The following is a 20,031-nucleotide window of genomic DNA, read 5'->3' as shown; positions in this document are numbered from 1 at the left end:
CTGATGTGGTATCACATCACAGTTGCGGTTTGACCAGCTGTTGTGGTATGTATCACAGTCGTGCTTTTGTTGCCTGTTATGGTATCCATTGCAGATGTGGTTTTGTGTACTGTTGTGGTATCTATCATTAGAGTGGTCTGTTCAGGTGTTGTGTTACCTATCACAGATGTGATCTGGCCTGCTGTTGTGGTATCTATTACAGTTGTGGTTTGGCCTGCTGTTGTGGTATTTATCATAGTCTTGGCTTGGTTACCTGTTATGGTGTCCATTGCAGATGTGGTTTTGTGTACTGTTGTGGTATCCATCATTGGAGTGGTCTGTTCAGGTGTTGTGTTACCTATCATAGTTGTGGTATGACCTGCTGTTGTGGTATGAATGACAGTTGTGCTTTGTTTGGAAATTGTTGTATCGATCAGAGTTGTGGTGTTGCTAACTGTTGTGGTATCTATCACAGTTGTGGTTTGGTTGCCTGTTGTGGTAGGTATTACAGTTGTGGTCTGGTCAGCTGTGGTGGCATCCATAATGGTTGTGGTCTGGTCAGCTGTTGTGGTGTCCATTACAGATGTCATTTTCTCCCCTGTTGTGGCATCCGTTGCAGTCGTGGTCCTGTCACATGCGCTGGTAGCCATTACAGATGTGTTCTGGTCAGCTGTTGTGGTATCCATCACAGATGCGGTCTTCTCTCCTGTTGTGGCATCTGTTGCAGTCGTGGTCCTGTCACCTGCACTGGTAGCCATTACAGATGTGTTCAGGTCAGCTGTTGTGTTATCCATCATATTTGTGGGTTGGTCAAGTGTTGTGGCATCCATTGCAGTCGTGGTCCTGACACCTGCACTGGTAGCCATTACAGATGTGTTCTGGTCAGCTGTTGTGTTATCCATAACATTTGCGGTTTGGGTATCTGTTTTGGTGTTCATCACAGTTGTGGCCTGGTCACCTGCTGAGGGGTCCATGGTAGTCTTGGTCCAGTTACCTGCAGTAGTAGGCATTACAGATGTGGTCTGGTCACCTGTTGGTGCATTTATCAGAGTTGTGGTCTGTCCAGCTGTTGTGATATCTATCATTGTTTTGGTTTGGTCACCTGTTGTGGTATCTATCACAGTTGTGGTCTGGCCAGCTGTTGTGGTATGTGTTACAGTTGTGGTTTGGTTGCCTGTTGTAGTATCGATCACAGCTTTGGCCTGGTCAGCTGTGGTGGTATTCATCACATTTGTGGTCTGGTCAGCTGTTGTTGTAGTCATCACAGATGTGGTTTTCTCCCTTGTTTTGGTGTGCATTACAGTGGTAGTTCTCTCAGCTGTTGTGGCAGGTATTACAATTGTGGTCTGGCCAGTTGTTGTGGTTTGGTTGCCTGTTGTGGTATCGATTACAGTTGTGGTCTGGCCAGATGTGGTGACATCCATCACATTTGTGGTCTGGTCAGCTGTTTTGGTATGCAATGCAGATGTGGTCTTCTCCCATGTTGTGGTATCCATTACAGAGGTGGTCCTATCATCTGTTGTGGTAGGTATTACATTTGTGTTCTGGCCAGCTGTTGTGGTGTGTATCACAGTCGTAGAATTTTTACCTGTTGTGGTATCAATCCTATATGTGGTTCTGTCAACTGTTGTGGTATTCATCACTGTTGTTGCCTGGTCACCTATTGTGGTATCCATTACATTTGTGACCAGGTCACCTGTTGTGGCATCCATCATGGTTGTAGTCTTGTCACTTGCTATGGTCACAGATGTGGTGTTCTCCCCTCTTGTGGTATTCATCACTTTTTTGGCCTGGTCACCTGTTATGGTATCCATTACAGATGTTGTTTTGTCTACTGTTGTAATATCCATGATTGGAGTGGTCTGTTGAGGTGTTGTGTTGTCTATTACAGTTATGATATCCATTACAGTGGTGGTCCTGTCATATGTTCCGGTAGGTATGACAGTTGTGGTCTGGCCAGGTGTTTTGGTGTCTATCAAAGTCGTGGTATTGTTACCTGTTGTGGTATTGAACCTAGATGTGGTTGTGTCAACTGTTGTGGTATTTATCACTGTTGTGGCCTGGTCACCTGTTGTTGTATCTATTATAGTTGTGACCTGGTCACCTGTTGTGGTATCTTTCATAGTTGTGGCCTGGTCACCTGCTGTAGGATTCATCATAGTCGTGATTCTATCACTTGCAGTAGTAGCTACTACAGATGTGGTCTGGTCACCTGATGTGGTATCCATCACAGTTGCGGTTTGACCAGCTGTTGTGGTATGTATCACAGTAGTGCTTTTGTTGCCTGTTATGGTATCCATTGCAGATGCGGTTTTGTCTACTGTTGTGGTATCCATCATTATAGTGGTCTGTTCAGGTGTTGTGTTACCTATCACAGATGTGATCTGGCCTGCTGTTGTGGTATCTATTACAGTTGTGGTTTGGTCTGCTGTTGTGGTATTTATTACAGTCTTGGTTTGGTTACCTGTTATGGTAACCATTGCAGATGTGGTTTTGTGTACTGTTGTGGTATCCATCATTGGAGTGGTCTGTTCAGGTGTTGTGTTACCTATCATAGTTGTGGTATGACCTGCTGTTGTGGTATGAATGACAGTTGTGCTTTGTTTAGCAGTTGTTGTATCGATCAGAGTTGTGGTGTTGCCAGCTGTTGTTGTATCTATCACAGTTGTGGTTTGGTTGCCTGTTGTGGTAGGTATTACAGTTGTGGTCTGGTCAGCTGTGGTGGCATCCATAATGGTTGTAGTCTGGTCAGCTGTTGTGGTGTCCATTACAGATGTCGTTTTCTCCCCTGTTGTGGCATGTTTTACAGTCGTGGTCCTGTCACCTGCACTGGTAGCCATTACAGATGTGTTGTGGTCAGCTGTTGTGGTATCCATCACAGATGTCGTTTTCTCCCCTGTTGTGGCATCTATTACAGTCGTGGTCCTGTCACCTGCACTGGTAACCATTACAGATGTGTTCTGGTCAGCTGTTGTGGTATCCATCACAGATGCGGTCTTCTCCCCTGTTGTGGCATCTGTTGCAGTCGTGGTCCTGACACCAGCACTGGTAGCCATTACAGATGTGTTCAGGTCAGCTGTTGTGTTATCCATTATATTTGTGGTTTGGTCAAGTGTTGTGGCATCCATTGCAGTCGTGGTCCTGACACCTGCACTGGTAGCCATTACAGATGTGTTCTGGTCAGCTGTTGTGTTATCCATAACATTTGCAGTTTGGTTATCTGTTTTGGTATCCATCACAGTTGTGGCCTGGTCACCTGCTGAGGGGTCCATATTAGTCGTGGTCCTGTTACCTGGAGTAGTAGGCATTACAGATGTGGTCTGGTCAACTGTTGTAGTATTCGTCACAGTTGTGGTCTGTCCAGCTGTTGTGATATCTATCATTTTTTTGGTTTTGTCCCCTGTTATGGTATCTATCACAGTTGTGGTCTGGCCAGCTGTTGTGGTATGTGTTACAGTTGTGGTTTGGTTGCCTGTTGTAGTATCGATCACAGCTGTGGCCTGGTCAGCTGTGGTGGTATTCATCACATTTGTGGTCTGGTCAGCTGTTGTTGTAGTCAACACAGATGTGGTCTTCTCCCGTGTTTTGGTATCCATTGCAGATGTGGTCTTCTCCCATGTTGTGGTATCCATTACAGAGGTAGTCCTGTCATCTGTTGTGGTAGGTGTTACATTTGTGTTCTGGCCTGCTGTTGTGGTGTGTATCACAGTCGTAGAATTTTTACCTGTTGTGGTATCGATCTTAGATGTGGTTCTGTCAACTGTTGTGGTATTCATCGCTGTTGTGGCCTGGTAACCTGTTGTGGTATCCATTACATTTGTGACCAGGTCACCTGTTGTGGCATCCATCATGGTTGTAGTCTTGTCACTTGCTGTGGTCACAGATGTGGTGTTCTTTCCTGTGGTGGTATTCATCACTGTTGTGGCCTGGTCACCTGTTATGGTATCCATTACAGATGTTGTTTTGTCTACTGTTGTAATATCCATGATTGGAGTGGTCTGTTGAGGTGTTGTGTTGTCTATTACAGTTATGATATCCATTACAGTGGTGGTCCTGTCATATGTTGTGGTAGGTATGACAGTTGTGGTCTGGCCAGGTGTTTTGGTGTCTATCAAAGTCGTATTGTTACCTGTTGTGGTATTGAACCTAGATGTGGCTGTGTCAACTGTTGTGGTATTTATCACTGTTGTGGCCTGGTCACCTGTTGTTGTATCTATTACAGTTGTGACCTGGTCACCTGTTGTGGTATCTTTCATAGTTGTGGCCTGGTCACCTGCTGTAGGGTCCTTCATAGTCGTGGTTCTGTCACTTGCAGTAGTAGCTACTATAGATGTGGTCTGGTCACCTGATGTGGTATCCATCACAGTTGCGGTTTGACCAGCTGTTGTGGTATGTATCACAGTCGTGCTTTTGTTGCCTGTTATGGTATCCATTGCAGATGTGGTTTTGTCTACTGTTGTGGTATCTATCATTAGAGTGGTCTGTTCAGGTGTTGTGTTACCTATCACAGATGTGATCTGGCCTGCTGTTGTGGTATCAATTACAGTTGTGGTTTGGCCTGCTGTTGTGGTATTTATCATAGTCTTGGTTTGGTTACCTGTTATGGTGTCCATTGCAGATGTGGTTTTGTGTACTGTTGTGGTATCCATCATTGGAGTGGTCTGTTCAGGTGTTGTGTTACCTATCATAGTTGTGGTATGACCTGCTGTTGTGGTATGAATGACAGTTGTGCTTTGTTTGGCAATTGTTGTATCGATCAGAGTTGTGGTGTTGCCAACTGTTGTTGTATCTATCACAGTTGTTGTTTGGTTGCCTGTTGTGGTAGGTATTACAGTTGTGGTCTGGTCAGCTGTGGTGGCATCCATAATGGTTGTGGTCTGGTCAGCTGTTGTGGTGTCCATTACAGGTGTCGTTTTCTCCCCTGTTGTGGCATGTTTTACAGTCGTGTTCCTGTCACATGCACTGGTAGCCATTACAGATGTGTTCTGGTCAGCTGTTGCGGTATCCATCACAGATGCGGTCTTCTCTCCTGTTGTGGCATCTGTTGCAGTCGTGGTCCTGTCACCTGCATTGGTAGCCATTACAGATGTGTTCTGGTCAGCTGTTGTGTTATCCATCATATTTGTGGTTTGGTCAAGTGTTGTGGCATCCATTGCAGTCGTGGTCCTGACACCTGCACTGGTAGCCATTACAGATGTGTTCAGGTCAGCTGTTGTGTTATCCATCATATTTGTGGTTTGGTCAAGTGTTGTGGCATCCATTGCAGTCGTTGTCCTGACACCTGCACTGGTAGTCATTACAGATGTGTTCTTGTCAGCTGTTGTGTTATCCATAACATTTGCAGTTTGGTTATCTGTTTTGGTATCCATCACAGTTGTGGCCTGGTCACCTGCTGAGGGGTCCATCGTAGTCGTGGTCCTGTTACCTGCAGTAGTAGGCATTACAGATGTGGTCTGGTCACCTGTTGGTGCATTTATCACAGTTGTGGTCTGTGCAGCTGTTGTGATATCTATCATTTTTTTGGTTTTGTCCCCTGTTATGGTATTTATCACACTTGTGGTCTGGCCAGCTGTTGTGGTATGTGTTGCAGTTGTGGTTTGGTTGCCTGTTGTAGTATCGATCACAGCTGTGGCCTGGTCAGCTGTGGTGGTATTCATCACATTTGTGGTCTGGTCAGCTGTTGTTGTAGTCAACACAGATGTGGTCTTCTCCCATGTTTTGGTATGCATTACAGTGGTAGTCCTCTCATTTGTTGTGGCAGGTATGACAATTGTGGTCTGGCCAGTTGTTGTGGTTTGGTTGCCTGTTGTGGTATGGATTACAGTTGTGGTCTGTCCAGCTATGGTGACATCCATCATATTTGTGGTCTGATCAGCTTTTTTGGTATCCATTGCAGATGTGTTCTTCTCCCATGTTGTAGTATCCATTACAGAGGTGGTCCTGTCATCTGTTGTGGTAGGTATTACATTTGTGTTCTGGCCAGCTGTTGTGGTGTGTATCAAATTCGTAGAATTTTTACGTGCTGTGGTATCGATCTTAGATGTGGTTCTGTCAACTGTTGTGGTATTCATCACTGTTGTGGCCTGGTAACCTGTTGTGGTATCCATTACATTTGTGACCAGGTCACCTGTTGTGGCATCCATCATGGTTGTAGTCTTGTCACTTGCTGTGGTCACAGATGTGGTGTTCTCTCCTGTTGTGGTATTCATCACTGTTGTGGCCTGGTCACCTGTTATGGTATCCATTACAGATGTTGTTTTGTCTACTGTTGTAATATCCATGATTGGAGTGGTCTGTTGAGGTGTTGTGTTGTCTATTACAGTTATGATATCCATTACAGTGGTGGTCCTGTCATATGTTGTGGTAGGTATGACAGTTGTGGTCTGGCCAGGTGTTTTGGTGTCTATCACAGTCGTGGTATTGTTACCTGTTGTGGTATAGAACCTAGATGTGGTTGTGTCAACTGTTTTGGTATTTATCACTGTTGTGGCCTGGTCACCTGTTGTTGTATCTATTACAGCTGTGACCTGGTCACCTGTTGTGGTATCTTTCATAGTTGTGGCCTGGTCACCTGCTGTAGGATCCATCATAGTCGTGGTTCTGTCACTTGCAGTAGTAGCTACTATAGATGTGGCCTGGTCACCTGATGTGGTATCCATCACAGTTGCGGTTTGACCAGCTGTTGTGGTATGTATCACAGTCGTGCTTTTGTTGCCTGTTATGGTATCCATTGCAGATGTGGTTTTTTCTACTGTTGTGGTATCTATCATTAGAGTGGTCTGTTCAGGTGTTGTGTTACCTATCACAGATGTGATCTGGCCTGCTGTTGTTGTATCTATTACAGTTGTGGTTTGGCCTGCTGTTGTGGTATTTTTCACAGTCTTGGTTTGGTTACCTGTTATGGTGTCCATTGCAGATGTGGTTTTGTGTACTGTTGTGGTATCCATCATTGGAGTGGTCTGTTCAGGTGTTGTGTTACCTATCATAGTTGTGGCATGACCTGCTGTTGTGGTATGAATGACAGTTGTGCTTTGTTTGGCAGTTGTTGTATCGATCAGAGTTGTGGTGTTGCCAGCTGTTGTTGTATCTATCACAGTTGTGGTTTGGTTGCCTGTTGTGGTAGGTATTGCAGTTGTGGTCTGGTCAGCTGTGGTGGCATCCATAATGGTTGTGGTCTGGTCAGCTGTTGTGGTGTCCATTACAGATGTCGTTTTCTCCCCTGTTGTGGCATGTTTTACAGTCGTGGTCCTGTCACCTGCACTGGTAGCCATTACAGATGTGTTCTGGTCAGCTGTTATGGTATCCATCACAAATGCTGTCTTCTCCCCTGTTGTGGCATCTGTTGCAGTCGTGGTCCTGTCACCTGCACTGGTAACCATTACAGATGTGTTCAGGTCAGCTGTTGTGTTATCCATCATATTTGTGGTTTGGTCAAGTGTTGTGGCATCCATTGCAGTCGTGGTCCTGACACCTGCACTGGTAGCCATTACAGATGTGTTCTGGTCAGCTGTTGTGTTATCCATAACATTTGCAGTTTGGTTATCTGTTTTGGTATCCATCACAGTTGTGTCCTGGTCATCTGCTGAGGGGTCCATCGTAGTCGTGGTCCTGTTACCTGCAGTAGTAGGCATTACAGATGTGGTCTGGTCACCTGTTGGTGCATTTATCAGAGTTGTGGTCTGTCCAGCTGTTGTGATATCTATCATTGTTTTGGTTTGATCAGCTGTTGTGGTGTCTATCACAGTTGTGGTCTGGCCAGCTGTTGTGGTATGTATTACAGTTGTGGTTTGGTTGCATGTTGTAGTATTGATCACAGCTGTGGCCTGGTCAGCTGTGGTGGTATTCATCACATTTGTGGTCTGGTCAGCTGTTGTTGTAGTCATCACAGATGTGGTCTTCCGTGTTTTGGCATGCATTACAGTGGTAGTCCTCTCATCTGTTGTGGCAGGTATTACAATTGTGGTCTGGCCAGTTGTTGTGGTTTGGTTGCCTGTTGTGGTATCGATTACAGTTGTGGTCTGGCCAGATGTGGTGACATCCATCATATTTGTGGTCTGGTCAGCTGTTTTGGTATCCATTGCAGATGTGGTCTTCTCCCATGTTGTGGTATCCATTACAGAGGTGGTCCTGTCATCTGTTGTGGTAGGTATTACATTTGTGTTCTGGCCAGCTGTTGTGGTGTGTATCACAGTCGTAGAATTTTTACCTGTTGTGGTATTGATCCTAGATGTGGTTCTGTCAACTGTTGTGGTATTTATCACTGTTGTGGCCTTGTCACCTGTTGTTGTATCTTTTACAGTTGTGACCAGGTCACCTGTTGTGGTATCTTTCATAGTTGTGGCCTGGTCACCTGCTGTAGGATCCATTATAGTCGTGGTTCTGTCACTTGCAGTAGTAGCTACTACAAATGTGGCCTGGTCACCTGATTTGGTATCCATCACAGTTGCGGTTTGACCAGCTGTTGTGGTATGTATCACAGTCGTGCTTTGGTTGCCTGTTATGGTATCCATTGCAGATGTGGTTTTGTCTACTGTTGTGGTATCCATCATAAGAGTGGTCTGTTCAGGTGTTGTGTTACCTATCACAGATGTGATCTGGCCTGCTGTTGTGGTATCTATTACAGTTGTGGTTTGGCTTGCTGTTGTGGTATTTATCACAGTCTTGGCCTGGTTACCTGTTATGGTGTCCATTGCAGATGTGGTTTTGTGTACTGTTGTGGTATCCATCGTTGGAGTGGTCTGTTTAGGTGTTGTGTTACCTATCATAGTTGTGGTATGACCTGCTGTTGTGGTATGAATGACAGTTGTGCTTTGTTTGGCAGTTGTTGTATCGATCAGAGTTGTGTTGTTGCCAACTGTTGTGGTATCTATCACAGTTGTGGATTGGTTGCCTGTTGTGGTAGGTATTACAGTTGTGGTCTGGCCAGCTGTGGTGGCATCCATAATGGTTGTAGTCTGGTCAGCTGTTGTGGTATCCATTACAGATGTCGTTTTCTCCCCTGTTGTGGCGTCTATTACAGTTGTGGTCCTGTCACCTGCACTGGTAGCCATTAGAGATGTGTTCTGGTCAGCTGTTGTGGTATCCATCACAGATGCGGTCTTCTCCCCTGTTGTGGCATCTGTTGCAGTCGTGGTCCTGACACCAGCACTGGTAGCCATTACAGATGTGTTCAAGTCAGCTGTTGTGGTATCCATTATATTTGTTGTTTGGTCAAGTGTAGTGGCATCCATTGCAGTCGTTGTCCTGACACCTGCACTGGTAGTCATTACAGATGTGTTCTTGTCAGCTGTTGTGTTATCCATAACATTTGCAGTTTGGTTATCTGTTTTGGTATCCATCACAGTTGTGGCCTGGTCACCTGCTGAGGGGTCCATCGTAGTCGTGGTCCTGTTACCTGCAGTAGTAGGCATTACAGATGTGGTCTGGTCAACTGTTGTAGTATTCATCACAGTTGTGGTCTGTTCAGCTGTTGTGATATCTATCATTTTTTTGGTTTTGTCCCCTGTTGTGGTATCTATCACAGTTGTGGTCTGGCCAGCTGTTGTGGTATGTCTTACAGTTGTGGTTTGGTTGCTTGTTGTAGTATCGATCACAGCTGTGGCCTGGTGAGCTGTGGTGGTATTCATCACATTTGTGGTCTGGTCAGCTGTTGTTGTAGTCAACACAGATGTGGTCTTCTCCCGTGTTTTGGTATGCATTACAGTGGTAGTCCTCTCATTTGTTGTGGCAGGTATTACAATTGTGGTCTGGCCAGTTGTTGTGGTTTGGTTGCCTATTGTGTTATGGATTACAGTTGTGGTCTGGCGAGCTGTGGTGACATCCATTATATTTGTGGTCTGATTAGCTGTTTTGGTATCCATTGCAGAAGTGGTCTTCTCCCATGTTGTGGTATCCATTACAGAGGTGGTCCTGTCATCTGTTGTGGTTGGTGTTACATTTGTGTTCTGGCCATCTGTTGTGATGTGTATCACAGTCGTAGAATTTTTACCTGTTGTGGTATCGATCTTAGATGTGGTTCTGTCAACTGTTGTGGTATTCATCACTGTTGTGGCCTGGTAACCTGTTGTGGTATCCATTACATTTGTGACCAGGTCACCTGTTGTGGCATCCATCATGGTTGTAGTCTTGTCACTTGCTGTGGTCACAGATGTGGTGTTCTTTCCTGTGGTGGTATTCATCACTGTTGTGGCCTGGTCACCTGTTATGGTATCCATTACAGATGTTGTTCTGTCTACTGTTGTAATATCCATGATTGGAGTGGTCTGTTGAGGTGTTGTGTTGTCTATTACAGTTATGATATCCATTACAGTGGTGGTCCTGTCATATGTTGTGGTAGGTATGACAGTTGTGGTCTGGCCAGGTGTTTTGGTGTCTATCAAAGTCGTATTGTTACCTGTTGTGGTATTGAACCTAGATGTGGCTGTGTCAACTGTTGTGGTATTTATCACTGTTGTGGCCTGGTCACCTGTTGTTGTATCTATTACAGTTGTGACCTGGTCACCTGTTGTGGTATCTTTCATAGTTGTGGCCTGGTCACCTGCTGTAGGGTCCTTCATAGTCGTGGTTCTGTCACTTGCAGTAGTAGCTACTATAGATGTGGTCTGGTCACCTGATGTGGTATCCATCACAGTTGCGGTTTGACCAGCTGTTGTGGTATGTATCACAGTCGTGCTTTTGTTGCCTGTTATGGTATCCATTGCAGATGTGGTTTTGTCTACTGTTGTGGTATCTATCATTAGAGTGGTCTGTTCAGGTGTTGTGTTACCTATCACAGATGTGATCTGGCCTGCTGTTGTGGTATCAATTACAGTTGTGGTTTGGCCTGCTGTTGTGGTATTTATCATAGTCTTGGTTTGGTTACCTGTTATGGTGTCCATTGCAGATGTGGTTTTGTGTACTGTTGTGGTATCCATCATTGGAGTGGTCTGTTCAGGTGTTGTGTTACCTATCATAGTTGTGGTATGACCTGCTGTTGTGGTATGAATGACAGTTGTGCTTTGTTTGGCAATTGTTGTATCGATCAGAGTTGTGGTGTTGCCAACTGTTGTTGTATCTATCACAGTTGTGGTTTGGTTGCCTGTTGTGGTAGGTATTACAGTTGTGGTCTGGTCAGCTGTGGTGGCATCCATAATGGTTGTAGTCTGGTCAGCTGTTGTGGTGTCCATTACAGGTGTCGTTTTCTCCCCTGTTGTGGCATGTTTTACAGTCGTGGTCCTGTCACATGCACTGGTAGCCATTACAGATGTGTTCTGGTCAGCTGTTGCGGTATCCATCACAGATGCGGTCTTCTCTCCTGTTGTGGCATCTGTTGCAGTCGTGGTCCTGTCACCTGCATTGGTAGCCATTACAGATGTGTTCTGGTCAGCTGTTGTGTTATCCATCATATTTGTGGTTTGGTCAAGTGTTGTGGCATCCATTGCAGTCGTTGTCCTGACACCTGCACTGGTAGTCATTACAGATGTGTTCTTGTCAGCTGTTGTGTTATCCATAACATTTGCAGTTTGGTTATCTGTTTTGGTATCCATCACAGTTGTGGCCTGGTCACCTGCTGAGGGGTCCATCGTAGTCGTGGTCCTGTTACCTGCAGTAGTAGGCATTACAGATGTGGTCTGGTCACCTGTTGGTGCATTTATCACAGTTGTGGTCTGTGCAGCTGTTGTGATATCTATCATTGTTTTGGTTTGGTCACCTGTTGTGGTGTCCATCACAGTTGTTGTCTGGCCAGCTGTTGTGGTATGTATTACAGTTGTGGTTTGGTTGCCTGTTGTAGTATCGATCACAGCTGTGGCCTGGTCAGCTGTGGTGGTATTCATCACATTTGTGGTCTGGTCAGCTGTTGTTGTAGTCATCACAGATGTGGTCTTCTCCCGTGTTTTGGTATGCATTACAGTGGTAGTCCTCTCATCTGTTGTGGCAGGTATTACAATTGTGGTCTGGCCAGTTGTTGTGGTTTGGTTGCCTGTTGTGGTATCGATTACAGTTGTGGTCTGGCCAGATGTGGTGACATCCATCATATTTGAGGCCTGGTCAGCTGTTGTGGTATCCATTGCAGAAGTGGTCTTTTCCCATGTTGTGGTATCCATTACAGAGATGGTCCTGTCATCTGTTGTGGTAGGTATTACATTTGTGTTCAGGCCAGCTGTTGTGGTGTGTATCACAGTCGTAGAATTTTTACCTGTTGTGGTATTGATCCTAGATGTGGTTCTGTCAACTGTTGTGGTATTTATCACTGTTGTGGCCTTGTCACCTGTTGTTGTATCTTTTACAGTTGTGACCAGGTCACCTGTATTTATCACTGTTGTGGCCTTGTCACCTGTTGTTGTATCTATTACAGTTGTGACCAGGTCACCTGTTGTGGTATCTTTCATAGTTGTGGCCTTGTCACCTGCTGTAGGATCCATCATAGTTGTGGTTCTGTCATTTGCAGTAATAGCTACTACAAATGTGGCCTGGTCACCTGATGTGGTATCCATCACAGTTGCGGTTTGACCAGCTGTTGTGGTATGTATCACAGTCGTGCTTTGGTTGCCTGTTATGGTGTCCATCGCAGATGGGGTTTTGTCTACTGTTGTGGTATCCATCATTAGAGTGGTCTGTTCAGGTGTTGTGTTACCTATCACAGATGTGATCTGGCCTGCTGTTGTGGTATCTATTACAGTTGTGGTTTGGCCTGCTGTTGTGGTATTTATCACAGTCTTGGCTTGGTTACCTGTTATGGTATCCATTGCAGATGTGGTTTTGTGTACTGTTGTGGTATCCATCATTGGAGTGGTCTGTTCAGGTGTTGTGTTACCTATCACAGATGTGATCTGGCCTGCTGTTGTGGTATCTATTACAGTTGTGGTTTGGCCTGCTGTTGTGGTATTTATCACACTCTTGGTTTGGTTACCTGTTATGGTATCCATTGCAGATGTGGTTTTGTGTACTGTTGTGGTATCCATCATTGGAGTGGTCTGTTCAGGTGTTGTGTTACCTATCATAGTTGTGGTATGACCTGCTGTTGTGGTATGAATGACAGTTGTGCTTTGTTTGGCAGTTGTTGTATCGATCAGAGTTGTGGTGTTGCCAGCTGTTGTTGTATCTATCACAGTTGTGGTTTGTTTGCCTGTTGTGGTAGGTATTACAGTTGTGGTCTGGTCAGCTGTGGTGGCATCCATAATGGTTGTAGTCTGGTCAGCTGTTGTGGTGTCCATTACAGATGTCGTTTTCTCCCCTCTTATGGCATCTATTACAGTTGTGGTCCTGTCACCTGCACTGGTAGCTATTACAATTGTGTTCTGGTCAGCTGTTGTGGTATCCATCACAGATGCGGTATTCTCCCCTGTTGTGGCATACGTTGCAGTCGTGGTCCTGTTACCTGCACTGGTAGCCATTACAGATGTGTTGTTGTCAGCTGTTGTGGTATCCATCACAAATGCGGTCTTCTCCCCTGTTGTGGCATCTGTTGCAGTCGTGGTCCTGAAACCTGCATTGGTAGCCATTACAGATGTGTTCAGGTCAGCTGTTGTGGTATCCATCACAGATGCGGTCTTCTCCCCTGTTGTGGCATACGTTGCAGTCGTTGTCCTGCCACCTGCACTGGTAGCCATTACAGATTGGTTTAGGTCAGCTGTTGTCTTATCCATCATATTTGTGGTTTGATCAAGTATTGTGGCATCCATTGCAGTCGTGGTCCTGTCACCTGCACTGGTAGCTTTTACAGGTGTGTTCTTGTCAGCTGTTGTGTTATTCAGCACATTTTCGGTTTGGTTATCTGTTTTGGTATCCATCACAGTTGTGTCCTGGTCACCTGCTGAGGGGTCCATCGTAGTCGTGGTCCTGTTACCTGCAGTAATAGCCATTACAGATGTGGTCTGGTCACCTGTTGGTACATTTATTACAGTTGTGGTCTGTCCAGCTGTTGTGATATCTATCATTGTTTTGGTTTGGTCACCTGTTGTGGTATCTATCACAGTTGTGGTCTGGCCAGCTGTTGTGGTATGTATTACAGTTGTGGTTTGGTTGCCTGTTGTAGTATCGATCACAGCTGTGGCCTGGTCAGCTGTGGTGGTATTCATCACATTTGTGGTCTGGTCAGCTGTTGTTGTAGTCATCACAGATGTGGTCTCCCGTGTTTTTGTATGCATAACAGTGGTGGTCTTCTCATCTGTTGTGGCAGGTATGACAATTGTGGTCTGGCCAGTTGTTGTGGTTTGGTTGCCTGTTGTGGTATGGATTACAGTTGTGGTCTGGCTAGCTGCGGTGACATCCGTCATATTTGTGGTCTGGTCAGCTGTTTTGGTATGCATTGCAGATGTGGTCTTCTCCCATGTTGTGGTATCTAATTCAGAGTTGGTCCTGTCATCTGTTGTGGAAGGTGTTACATTTGTGTTCTGGCCATCTGTTGTGGTGTGTATCACAGTCGTAGGATTTTTACCTGTTGTGATATCGATCCTAGATGTGGTTCTGTCAACTGTTGTGGTATTCATCAGTGTTGTGGCCTGGTCACCTGGTGTGGTATCTATTAGAGTGGTGACCTGGTCACCTGTTGTGGCATCCTTAATGGTTGTAGTCTTTTCACTTGCTGTGGTCACAAATGTGGTGTTCTTCCCTGTTGTGGTGTTTATCACTGTTGTGGCGTGATCACCTATTATGGTATCCATTACAGATGTTGTTTTGTCTACTGTTGTAATGTCCATGATTGGAGTGGTCTGTTGAGGTGTTGTGGTATCTATTACAATTTTGATATCCATTACAGTGGTGGTCCTGTCATATGTTGTGGTAGGCATGACAGTTGTGGTCTGGCCAGGTGTTTTGGTGTCTATCACAGTCGTGGTATTGTTACCTGTTGTGGTGTTGAACCTATATGTGGTTGTGTCAACTGTTGTGGTATTTATCATTGTTGTGGCCTGGTCACCTAATGTTGTATCCATTACATTTGTGACCAGATCACCTGTTGTGGCATCCATCATGGTTGTAGTGTTGTCACTTGCTGTGGTCACAGATGTGGTGTTCTCCCCTGTTGTTATGTTCATTACAGATGTGGTCTGTTCATCTGTTGTGGTAGCCATTACAGATTTGGTGTGGTCACCTATTGTGATATCCATTACATCTGTGGCCTGTTTACCTGTTGTGGCATCCATAATAGTCGTAATCCTGTCACCTACACTTGTAGCCATTACAGATCTGGTTTGGTGAGCTGTTGTGTTATCCATCACAATTGCAGTTTGGTCACCTGTTGTTGCATCCATCATAGTTGTGGTTCTATCACCTGCACTGGTAGCCATTACAGATGTGGTCTGATCATCTGTTGTGGTAGGCATTACAGATGTGATTTTTTCGTCTGTTGTTGTAGCTATTACAGATGTGGTCTGGTAATCTGTTGTGGTAGGTATTACAGATGTGGTCTGGTCATCTGTTGTTGTATCCATTACAATTGTTGCCTGGTCTACTGTTGTGGTATCCATCTTTGGAGTGGTGTGTTTAGTTGTTGTGTTACCTATCACAGTTGCGGTCTGGCCAGCTGTTGTGATATCTTTTACAGTTGTGGTTTGGCCAGCTGTTGTTTTATCTATTACAGTTGTGGTTTGGTTGCCTATTGTGGTATCGATCAAAGTTGTGGTCTGGGCAGCTGTTGTGGTATCTATCACAGTTGTAGTCTGCTTATCTGATGTGGTATCCATCAGAGATTTTGTTTTGTCAAATGTTGTGTAACCTATTGCAGTTTTGGTCTGGTCAGTTGTTGTGGTATTTATTTCAGTTGTGGTTTGGTTGTCTGTTATAATATTGATAACAGTTGTGGCCTGATTAGCTGTGGTGGCATCCATCACATTTGTGGTCTGGTCAGCTGTTGTGGTATCCATCACAGATGTGGTTTTCTCCCCTGTTGTGGTATTCATTACAGTGGTGGTCCTGTTATCCGTTGTGGCAGGTATTACAGTTGTAGTCTGGCCAGGTGTTGTGGTGGCTATTACAGTCGTGGAATTGTTACCTGTTGTGATATCGATTCTAGATGTGGTTTTGTCAACTGTTGCGGCATTTATCACTGTTGTGGCCTGGTTACCTGTTGAGGTATCTATTACAGTTGTGACCTGGTCACCTGTTGTGGCATCTATCATGGTTGTGGTCTTGTCACCTGCTGTGGTAGGCATTACAGATGTGGTCTTGTCAGCTCCTGTGGTATCAGTGAAAATTGTGGTTCGGTCACCTGTTGAGATATCCCTCACAGTTGTGGCATGGTCATCTGTTGTGGCATCCTTCATAGTTGTGGTCATGTCACCTATACTGGTAGCCATGATAGATGTGGTTTGGTCAGCTAATGTTTTATCCATTACAGTTGTGGCCTGGTCACCTGTTGTGTGATCCATCATAGTCGTGTTTCTGTCACCTGCACTGGTAGCCATTACAGATTTGGTCTGGTCAGCTTTTGTGGTATCCATCACAGTTGTGGTTTGGTTGCCTGTTATGGTATCCATTACAGATGTGGTTTTGTCTACTGTTGTGGTATCCATTTTTGGAGTGGTCTGATCATGTGTTGTTTTACCTATTACAGTTGTGGTGTGACCAGCTGTTGAGGTATGTATTACAGTTGTTTTTTGGTTGCCTGTTGTGGTATTGATCACAGTTTTTGTCTGGCTAGCTGATGCATCTATAATAGTTGTGGCCCTTTCACCTGCACTGGTAGCCATTACAGATATGGTCTGGTCACCTGATGTGGTATCCATTACAGATTTGGTTATCTCCTCTTTTGTGGTATACATCACAGTTGTGGTTGCTTCTTCTCTTGTGGTAGGCATTACAGATGTAGTCTTCTCCCCTGTTGTGGTATCCATTACAGTTGTGGTTATGTCACCTCTTGTGGTAGGCAATACAGATGTGGTCTGTTCACCTACTGTGGTATCCATTACTGTTTTGTATTGGTCACCTCTTGTGATGTCCATTACAGTTGTGGTCTGGTCAGCTGCGGTTTCATCCTTTACTATCATTGTCTGGTCAGCTGTTGTGATATCCATCACAGATGTATTCTTCTCCCCTGTTGTGGTATCCATTAACGTGGTGGGCCTGTCATCTGTTGTGGTATCCATTAACGTGGTGGACCTGTCATCTGTTGTGGTAGAAATTACAGTTGTGGTCCTGTCTCCTGCAGTGTTAGCCATTACCGATGTGGTCTCTTCAGCTGTTTTTGTATCGATCACACTTGTGGTGTGGTTACCCGTTGTAGTATCCATCCCCGATGTGGCCTTATCCCCTGTTGTGGTATGTATTATTGTGATGGTCTGGGCACCTGATGTTATAGGCATTACAGATGTGGTCTGATCACCGCCTGTGGTATCCACTGCTGTTGTGGGCTGGCCACCTGTGGTGTTGTCCATTGCAGTTGTGATCTGGTTACCTGTTGTGATATCCAGTACAGTTGTGGTTGTGTCCCCTGGGTTGGTATCCATCGCAGTTGTGATCTGGTTACTTTTTGTGGTATCTATTACATTTGTGGTTTTGTCCATTGCATTTGTGGTCTTGCCGTCTTTTGTGGTATCCACCACTGTTGTTGTCTGTTTACCTTTTGTGGTATTAATCACAGTTGTGACCTGGTCACCTGTTGTGGTATCCATCACTGTTGTGATCTCGTCACCTGTTGTGATATCCATTACAGTTTTGGTTGTGTCTCCTTTGTTGGTGTCCATGGCGGTTGTGATCTGGTCACCTGTTGTGGTATCTATCACTGTTGTTTTCTGGTCACCTGTTGTGATATCTATCACTGTTGTTATCTGGTCACTTGATGTGGTATCCATCACTGTAGTGGGCTGGTCACCAGTTGTAGTACCCATCATCGTAGTGGGCTGGTCACCAGTTGTGGTACCCATCATCGTAGTGGGCTGGTCACCAGTTGTGGTACCCATCATCGTAGTGGGCTGGTCACCAGTTGTGGTACCCATCATTGTAGTGGGCTGGTCAGCTGTTGTGGTATCCATAACTGTTGTTGTCTGGTCACCAGTTGTAGTACCCATCATTGTAGTGGGCTGGTCAGCTGTTGTGGTATCCATCATCGTAGTGGGCTGGTCAACTGTTGTGGTACCCATCATTGTAGTGGGCTGGTCAACCGTTATGGTATCCATAACTGTTGTTGTCTGGTCACCAGTTGTAGTACCCATCATTGTAGTGAGCTGGTCAGCTGTTGTGGTATCCATCATCGTAGTGGGCTGGTCACCAGTTGTGGTACCCATCATCGTAGTGGGCTGGTCACCAGTTGTGGTACCCATCATCGTAGTGGGCTGGTCACCAGTTGTGGTACCCATCATCGTAGTGGGATGGTCACCAGTTGTGGTACCCATCATCGTAGTGGGCTGGTCACCAGTTGTAGTACCCATCATTGTAGTGAGCTGGTCAGCTGTTGTGGTATCCATCATCGTAGTGGGCTGGTCACCAGTTGTAGTACCCATCATTGTTGTGGGCTGGTCAACTGTTGTGGTATCCATAACTGTTGTTGTCTGGTCACCAGTTGTAGTACCCATCATTGTAGTGGGCTGGTCAACTGTTGTGGTATCCATAACTGCTGTGGTCTGGTCATTTATTTTTGTATCCATCACAGGTTTTTGGTCTAATATTGTGATATCTAATACAGTTGTGGTTTTATGACCTGTTTTCATGTCCATCAAAGAGGTTGCCTGGTAACCAGTGGTGGTATGGATTGCTATGGAATGACTAGGTGTTGTGGTGTTCATTATTGTTATAGGCTTGCCAGTTGTTGTGGTGTCCATTGCTGTTGTGGACTGACCAGCGGTGATGGTATGCATTGTTTCAATCTGACTAGATGTTGTGGTGTCCATTATTGTTGTAGACTGGCCATACCTCGTGGTATCCGGTTTTCTTCTGGACGGATATATTTCTGTCGTCGGCGTTGTGGACTGGTCATCTTTTGTGATGTTCATCACCAGTGAAGCCTGCTTGGATGTTGTTGTATGTATCGTAGTAACTGTTGCATGATGTCCAGATGTACTTGTGTCTATTAGAGCGTAGGGCTGCGTTGTACCTGTTTTGAGGAAATGATGAAAATAGATGAGATTATATTACATTATTTTCAAGTTTAGACGTTTATTTTTGCGATGTTCTTGATGCTCTTTTTGTGATATATGTATACGTCGAATCTAAAGTGAAAGATTTTATTACCAAGGTAATGATGATAACGATGTGAACATTGTAAATAATAATTTTTTCAACTGATATTCTGTTATCTGAAATATGTATTCACATATTTATATGTATGTCCTTCGTTAGTTGTCAATGTTGTCAATTGATATCTTGAGGAGATCCCCGTAGTAGCCATCAGGCTGTGAGAACTCCTCGTTAAATAAATGAAGAATTAAATCAAAATTAAACAAAGTGGCGCGGTTTTGAATTTATGGTTTTAGTTGTATTCTTGTAAGTTTTCATGTTTTGGAAATTACGGAACTGTGGAGTCGTAGACATGCACGGTTCTGATTTAAATATTTATTTAAGTGAAGAGTTAATCTAATTTTCATGGTGCAATACACCTTTTCCGTTTGTACACTACATCTTGTTACATTCGTTGAATTTTATAGAATTTGTTTTGTTTGGGTTCTCTACAGATGCCACTAAACACCAAGGTATTTTAGATCTGATTCATGATGCGAATTTCTTTTTAGAAACATTAGTTTTAGAGACGAAAAAATAAAAACACGAGGTAAAGTATACAGAAAACAAGACAACTTAAACATACGGGAATTTTTTGTAAGCCTACACCCAAAATTTCTGAAGTGTTGGGCACAGGACAGTACAACCGGAAATGATTCAGAGACAAGACAACATACTGTGCATGTACAACCGGAAGTGATTCAGAGACAAGACAACATACTGTACATATACAAATGGAAAGGATTCAGAGACAAGACAACATACTGTACATGTACAACTGAGAATTATTCAGAGACAAGACAACATACTGTACATGTACAACTGGAAATTATTCAGAGACAAGACAACATACTGTGCATGTACAACCGGAAGTGATTCAGAGACAAGACAACATACTGTACATATACAAATGGAAAGGATTCA

General features: G+C 44.6%; 1 protein-coding gene across 1 annotated transcript in view; it reads right to left on the bottom strand.

Annotated features, from left to right (window-relative positions):
- Positions 1-20,031, bottom strand: part of LOC135479854 (mucin-3B-like) — a 38,486-nt gene that overhangs the window by 185 nt on the left and 18,270 nt on the right. The window contains exon 7 of the mRNA XM_064759758.1: positions 254-18,985. Coding sequence (XP_064615828.1) covers positions 254-18,985 — 18,732 coding nt within the window. The remainder of the gene's footprint in view (positions 1-253; positions 18,986-20,031) is intronic.

The sequence above is a fragment of the Liolophura sinensis genome, chromosome 12 (assembly GCF_032854445.1).
Source record: "Liolophura sinensis isolate JHLJ2023 chromosome 12, CUHK_Ljap_v2, whole genome shotgun sequence".
In the NCBI taxonomy this organism is placed as follows: domain Eukaryota; kingdom Metazoa; phylum Mollusca; class Polyplacophora; order Chitonida; family Chitonidae; genus Liolophura; species Liolophura sinensis.
The sequence above is the reverse complement of the archived record's forward strand: the minus strand, read 5'-3'. Positions and strand labels throughout refer to the sequence as shown.